General features: G+C 46.9%; 1 protein-coding gene across 1 annotated transcript; it reads right to left on the bottom strand.

Moving 5' to 3' along the window:
• Positions 1-306: 306 nt before the first annotated feature.
• LOC149356512 (uncharacterized) lies at positions 307-6,249 on the bottom strand. The gene is made up of 3 exons (XM_089576362.1): positions 6,115-6,249; positions 1,779-1,967; positions 307-696 (listed from the first exon to the last, which is right to left on the bottom strand). Exons 1-3 carry the CDS (start codon positions 6,247-6,249, stop codon positions 307-309), a joined length of 714 nt encoding a protein of 237 aa, XP_089432488.1.
• Between the last annotated feature and the right edge of the window lie 388 nt (positions 6,250-6,637).

Genomic DNA, 6,637 nt, shown 5'->3' with positions numbered 1-6,637 from the left:
TTTTTGGTCAATGTGACAGATGGTGCGCTGACGGATCCTGCGTCAGCGCACCATCTGTCACACTGACCAAAAAGGAAATAATGTTTTTGGGAGCAGCCACGTGATGTCGGCAGGGCTATCAGTTTGCCGTCATGCAGCAAGGTGTATATAATTGGGCTTGTGTGTCAAGAAATCTTCAGTTGGAACTAAGCGCTCGTGTTGTCCAAGTCTCTTTCTCTGTCCGTGTTTTTTTGCGCTTGTGCATGTCTGCTATGAACCAACTAGCCCAAAGGTCTCTGCTCCTGAATACACAGAAGACGGAACAAATTATTCTGTACATTCCTTTGAGGCGAAATACTGCTTCATCACTTGTAGCATCCCTTTCTGAACTTCACTGCTCTCTTTCTGAAGCTCGATGAGCTGCCTTCGTAGCTCGCTGCTTTCCTTCGCAGCCTTGGCTGCGCGTTCCTCGGCCTTCTCATGCACAGCCATGAGTTCACGAAGCAGTGCGCTGGAAGGCCGCTTTCTGCGAATGTTAGAATGGCTTCTTCCACTCGGCCCTTGCTCAATGCCTGCTTGCTCGGTGCCTGCCCTACTCTCAGTAGTCTCTTCTGGGGCGCAGGGAATTGGAGACTGCTCGGATGTAAGGTGAGAGTTTGGCTGGCTGACTTCAAGGAATAAAACCTCGTCTCCATTTTCTGGTGGATCGTCTGGCATCTGTGAATGGAGCAAAACAAGATAGAAAATGGCACAGATATGTCAGCCACTAAACTAAATATGATGGCTAGTAGGCAAGTAAAGCCTCGATCACAGACTAGAAAACCACGGGAATAGAAATCGCAGGAGGATACAAGAGCTTCCTACTCATTTGTGAAAACAAACTGTCTTACGGCGTACAATTTTTGCATTGCCTCTTGTCTTTTTGTAGGACACCTCTATTAATATTTGAATGTGAGCAAATTCTTGTGCTGGAATACCATGTCAGGTTTACACTGAACACAACACGGCTGCCACATGTTATGCAAAAATGAATTGTCGTGACCCAGATTGCTTCATTGTGACCTGCTGCTGCATATGCTGCTCACATGTCGGTAGTGCGCTGTCCCATCCCCGCAATGAATTTCTTGTACTTGGACTGTTCTCCTCAAAGAGCATATAGGGAAGCCTCACTGAAAGGGTCTGGGCCGTCACATTTCGAGGTGCATTGCACATTGTGCCTATGGGCTCAGTTCTCTATTCTGTGTGATGATGTTCTAGCACAAAAACCGTTTCGTAAGGAGGTATTCAAAACACTTTACAGAACTATGCTCAAGGTCCTCCTTATCAACTGTTGATTTGTCACTTTGGTTTTCAATGTTTTTGTTCGGTTTTAGACAAGTACGATTTCTTCCATGTATTCTTGCTGATATATATTTTGCTGTTATGTTCATATACTTATCCCTTTCGAGCGTGCTCATCTCTTTAATAAAAACACATCAAGTTCTGAATGACGTAGATCTTCGCATTGTTTGTGTTGTTTGCTTTTGGTGTCATGTAGTGCTCCGATGCAAACTAGATCAATTAGCCCTTCTTGTATCCTTGCAAGCCCCGACACCGTACAACACATATGGAAAAACAAAGGCATGTTTACATGCATGATATTGCTTTCGACTCTGTTTATTCCTTTTTCCATGCTATTTCTGAAAGACTATGTAGTAGTTTCTAAAAGGCATTTCCACATTGGAATGGAAAGCAGGCACAGAGCATTCACTGCACTTCTATCAGGCTAGCCTGTGCTAGAGATAACAATAAAAGATTACCTGCACACTCTCCTGCACTAGATCACTGTCGTTTACTGGCAGTGTGCCACGAAAGGAGTGGAGCTGCCAGTAAAATTGCCACTCCACTCCTTTAGATCCTGTTGTGGACCCAGATTGCCTCAGCTTCCTAGAAAGAAAGGGTGTTTTAGTCCACGAAACTGCATTACAAAAATACACAAGGTGCAAATACTTTTAAGAGAGAAACATGGAGGAAAGGTGATGCTCGTGCTATTGAACACATTCAGCAAATGAAGCTGTATGGCTCCGGTAGCACCTGTATTAGCACGTGTAAATGAAGCACGTTAACTTCAGCTATCAGAAAGGTATGTTGTTGAGCACCTACTATAGGTGAGAATACTTGTACTTCTTGATGTCACCTGCTATAGGTGACATCAAGAAGAAAACGCGCGTGCTGCTGGCGCAAGTCATTTGTGCCAGTGCAGAAGTCTGTCCTTCGCACGCTGACGATGAAACGTTAAAATACACACGGTTTACTTTGATTTGGTTTACGGTGTTTCACGTCGAAAAGCACCCAGGCTATCAGAGACGCAGTAGTGGACGGCTCCGGAAATTTCGACACCACACAGCATTTCGCCCCCATCAAAATGCGACTGCCGCGGCCGGGTTCGAACCCGCGTCTTCGGCGTCAGCACCAGAGTATCATTACCACTGAGCCATCACGGCGGCTCAAAAATACACACGGTGCAAAGGAAATGTACTACGGCCGCCGCGGTGGCTCAGTGGCTATGGTGCTCGGCTGCTGGCTCGAAAGACGCGGGTTCGATCCCGGCCGCGGCGGTTGAATTTCTTTGGAGGAGAAATTCGAGGCCCGTGTACTGTGCGATGTCAGTGCACGTTAAAGAACCCCAGGTGGTCGAAATTTCCGGAGCCCTCCACTACGGCGTCTCTCATAGCCTCAGTCGCTTTGGGACGTTAAACCCCATAAACCAACCAACCAAATGTACTACGCGGTTAGTGCAGCCAAGCTTAGTTCAGGTCGACACAGCATCAAGTGTACCAAAGGACACGCAACTCGTACTAATTTGTGCGTTCTGCCGAACGCGACGAGGTTGACATTCACCCGGACAAGCTAGGCATCACTACGATAGCGGTCGCCGCGCATCACGCACAAACTAGTGTTTATACGCGAAACCAAAATAGCTTGTAAACATCATTACTTGAGAAGGAAAAACAAAATTTCGTGCTTACCGATATTGCTTGTTTCAGTTTTCAAGCTTCTACCGCACTTGCTTTGCCGAGTACGGTCCTTCGCCAGCTGGCAAGCGCGCGTTCAACAAGTCCGCCATCGCGCTATATATGCGCGCATTGTGCGTGTTTGAGCACAGTGCGCTAAGGTTGTCCTCCCAGATTCGTATCAACGCCTCTGTAGTCGCAATAGGCCAGTTGACACGCTTCTGGGAGGACGCTTCGCTCGCCGTGGCACTACACTCGACCGACATGGAGGCAGCCATTTTTTTCAGTTAGCAAGGCTTGACTGAGGTGGCCGGCCTCAGTTTACAGTAACCATGGTTAGCGACATAACAGCGATTAGGCTCTCCGTCTGACAGCGCACTACTGTGGTTAGTATTAACTGAGGCAAACTGAACTATGGTTAAGTCAGCCGTGTAACTAGGGTATAAGCCGGAGTACCCGGGTTAGAACCCGGCTGCGGCAGCTGAGTTTCGATGGAGGCAAGAGGTGCCCACATGCTGCACAGCGTCAGTGCCCAAAGACCCCCCAGGCGGTCAAAATTATTACGGAGCCCTCCACTACAGCACCTCTTTCTCTCTTGCTTCTTTCACTCCTTCTTTCCTTCATGGCATGGTTGAGGTGTCCATGGAGAAAGCGAGGCAGTTACTGCACCATTTCCTTTCCTCAAAAACCTCTAATATAAAACACAAGCCAGCACAAGAGTTGAAATCGCAAAAAAACGAACAAGCAGCATTTATATTTCAGTTTATGTATGATTGTCATGCACTCCAATTGTCTCTGACTTAGCAGCAGTCATTCAGGTGTTGAAACTGAAACAGCTTGAGAAAAATATTCACTTAGAAATTATTCACCTGGCGTAAGTGAATTCTACATTGTGACTCGTGCACACTATTGTCTTGTGCACAAGTCCAAAGAAACAAAGATCGCGTTTAAAAATTTGGTGTCTCTACTCCTTTAAAGGTTGCTGTCAGGCGAATCGGAGCATTTTTTTAGTATGCAGAATGAAACGGGACAGGATGAGAAGCACATGTCCTTATTATTTTCTTGTCCACATTTTCAGTGCTGTTATATTCTGCATTTATAACATGCTGTATATAACTTCCCTGTTTTGCATTGCAGTATGCAAGTTTTGAACACTCAGGCTCATAAGAATAAAGTCCATCTGGCTTTGAAGCAACTATTTTGTCGTGTGCTTTGCAGTGCCACAAAAGTGAAATGAAAGTAGATGAACTGTGTGTCACCTGTGAAAAGGAACAAAGTTGAAGACGAAGGAATCCGACCAGAAGTAACAGTTTTTTTCTGTACAATTTTCAGGCCGGTTAGCAGAAGGAGTACCAGCAAAAACCATTGTGCACAACAACCGAGCAGGTACAAGTGGATCAGGCCCACGGATGCAACTTGTGACCACTAAAGACCTCCGTAACATTGCAGACAAGTTTAGGATTGGCAAAACAGAGCAGAGAGATCCAGACGATTTTAAGAGTGTTGAATTATGGGTCGAAGAAATGAGGGCAGGAAATGAGTTGCCACTATTGTAGTACAGGAAGAAGGGTGACCCCAACAGTCATGATGGTGACTTTGAGCTAGCATTAATGACATTCCCACAACGAGAGCTCCTTTATGAATTGGGGCAGCGAAACTGTGCATTGACTCCACCCATGGCACAAATAAGTACTAAATCCAACTGACAACCCTGCTCGCAATTTCTCAAGATGGCTCTGGTATCCCGTGTGCCTACTTGATTTCAAAAAGGGTGACAATGGGCACTGTGGTGAGGTGGCCATCAAAGAAAAAACACAATACAGTGTCAGGCATTTATGCCTGATGATGCCCCTGTTTATGGCAATGCATGGGAGCAGGTGATGGGTCTCTTGAGTCAACTGTTTTGCAGCTGGCATGTGCTACTCAACTGGAGCACGCACCTGAATAGTCACACACAAGGACTGCAAGAGTACAATAAGGGACATGCTGCACACTCTGATGAAGCGGACAGATGAGGCTGAGTCTCAACAGCTGCTCCCTGCACTTCTTGGTATCCACTCCAAAGAGCGGCAGGTTAATCGCCTTTGGCTTCGTCAGAAATTTTGAGAAAACATACGCAAAGGGGGCATGTCAGTGGGCTTACTGCTATCGGCAGTACATTGGATTAACAAATAATCACTTGGAGTCAATGCACAAGGCACTGAAGTGCTCTCACTTTGGTGGCAAGGTAAATGGGTGATTGGATACATTAATCAAAGTACTCTTCAATTTCACATCCGAAAAACTTTACAACAGGTGTCAAAGGAGGAGCAGACCACTGCAAATCTGCCCTATTTAGGAAGCATAAAGTGGGGATTGAGCTTTCTAAGTCCAGTACTAAAAGAGTGGGAGATGGCCAGTGGTATGTAAAGCCACAAAGTTTGGTGAACTTCAAGCACACAGTGCAAAGGACTAGCAAATCGTGCAGTGGCTGCGAGCTTCATTGTGAGCAGTGCGAGGCTTGCCACAACATGTACACATGCACGTGTTGACCATGCAGCGCATGTGCACATGTGCAAGCACATGCATGCTGTTGCTATAATGGAGCTACACTCGTGCCAGAAGGAGAGCAGCCAGGCCAGCTGCTCCAACTGTCCTTCCAAAGATGGCAGCCAAGACTATGCTATAATTGATGATGAAGGCTTCTGAATAGGCCAGTGCTCAACGTATTATGCAGAGCATTCAGCAAGGCTCCCCACCAAAAATATCAGCAGAAAGAACTGAAATGCTGAAAGTGAAAGCTGGGTCTACTTTCCAAATGCTGATTAACCAGCAGATTAACCCGAGAACCATGGTGCACTGAATTGTAGTGAGCCTACCTTCTTGTGCAAGTAGTGGCAACATCAATGAACCTGAGTACAACTCCAATTAATGCTACGGGCTTGCAGGCTGCTGTCTTAGAGCCATGGTAACATCTGGGTTGAGGAAACCCAGCACCTCCACTAACCATAAGGAGGCATTCTAATCCTAGAAACAGCGGGCTACTTCTACATGCTGGCTGCCTAGTAGAGACAGGATCCCTCCTTGCCTACCTCCAGGGCAGACCAATGCACTACTGTATTTTTGGCCTCTTAGCATGACCAGTCTTCAGAGGCAGGCGTACCTTGAGATGGTGCAGGGACAGTTGCGGTGGCAACTCTAGCGTCGGGCCATGACTCACCATGCTGGCGTGGAGAGTCACATCGCAGCCACTGTTTCTGTTGCCACTGTCATTGCCTCGTGTCGGTGCAGAACACATATCTGCATGTGTGTGAGCAACTGTGTGATGTGGTTGTGCCCTTGCCCACAGCCAGCCTCGTGGTCTGAATGGATTGCCAAATACAAGCCTTTATAACTGTGTTTAAACAAGTGCCCCACCAGCTGCCACTTTATTGGCAGTGTTTGCCAGTATACTTCCCAGTCCCTCAGCAGCTGCTTGCAGTCTCTCTCTGAAAGCAGAACAGGTGTTGAAACAGCTCGCCCTGTGTGTTAAACGCATCAGTGTGCACTCTCTTTTGCCAATGCTTACATCGACCCACCTGCCCCTTCCCTGCTGCCACTTTCCCTCTTGGTACAGTGCTTGTGGTCATTACCCGTGCGATGGACATGCATAAAACCAAGAGTGCAGTGCTGAGTTAAGGCAATAA

Source organism: Amblyomma mixtum, chromosome 3 (assembly GCF_055824585.1).
Source record: "Amblyomma mixtum isolate Tamu chromosome 3, ASM5582458v1, whole genome shotgun sequence".
Classification (NCBI taxonomy): domain Eukaryota; kingdom Metazoa; phylum Arthropoda; class Arachnida; order Ixodida; family Ixodidae; genus Amblyomma; species Amblyomma mixtum.
The sequence above is the reverse complement of the archived record's forward strand: the minus strand, read 5'-3'. Positions and strand labels throughout refer to the sequence as shown.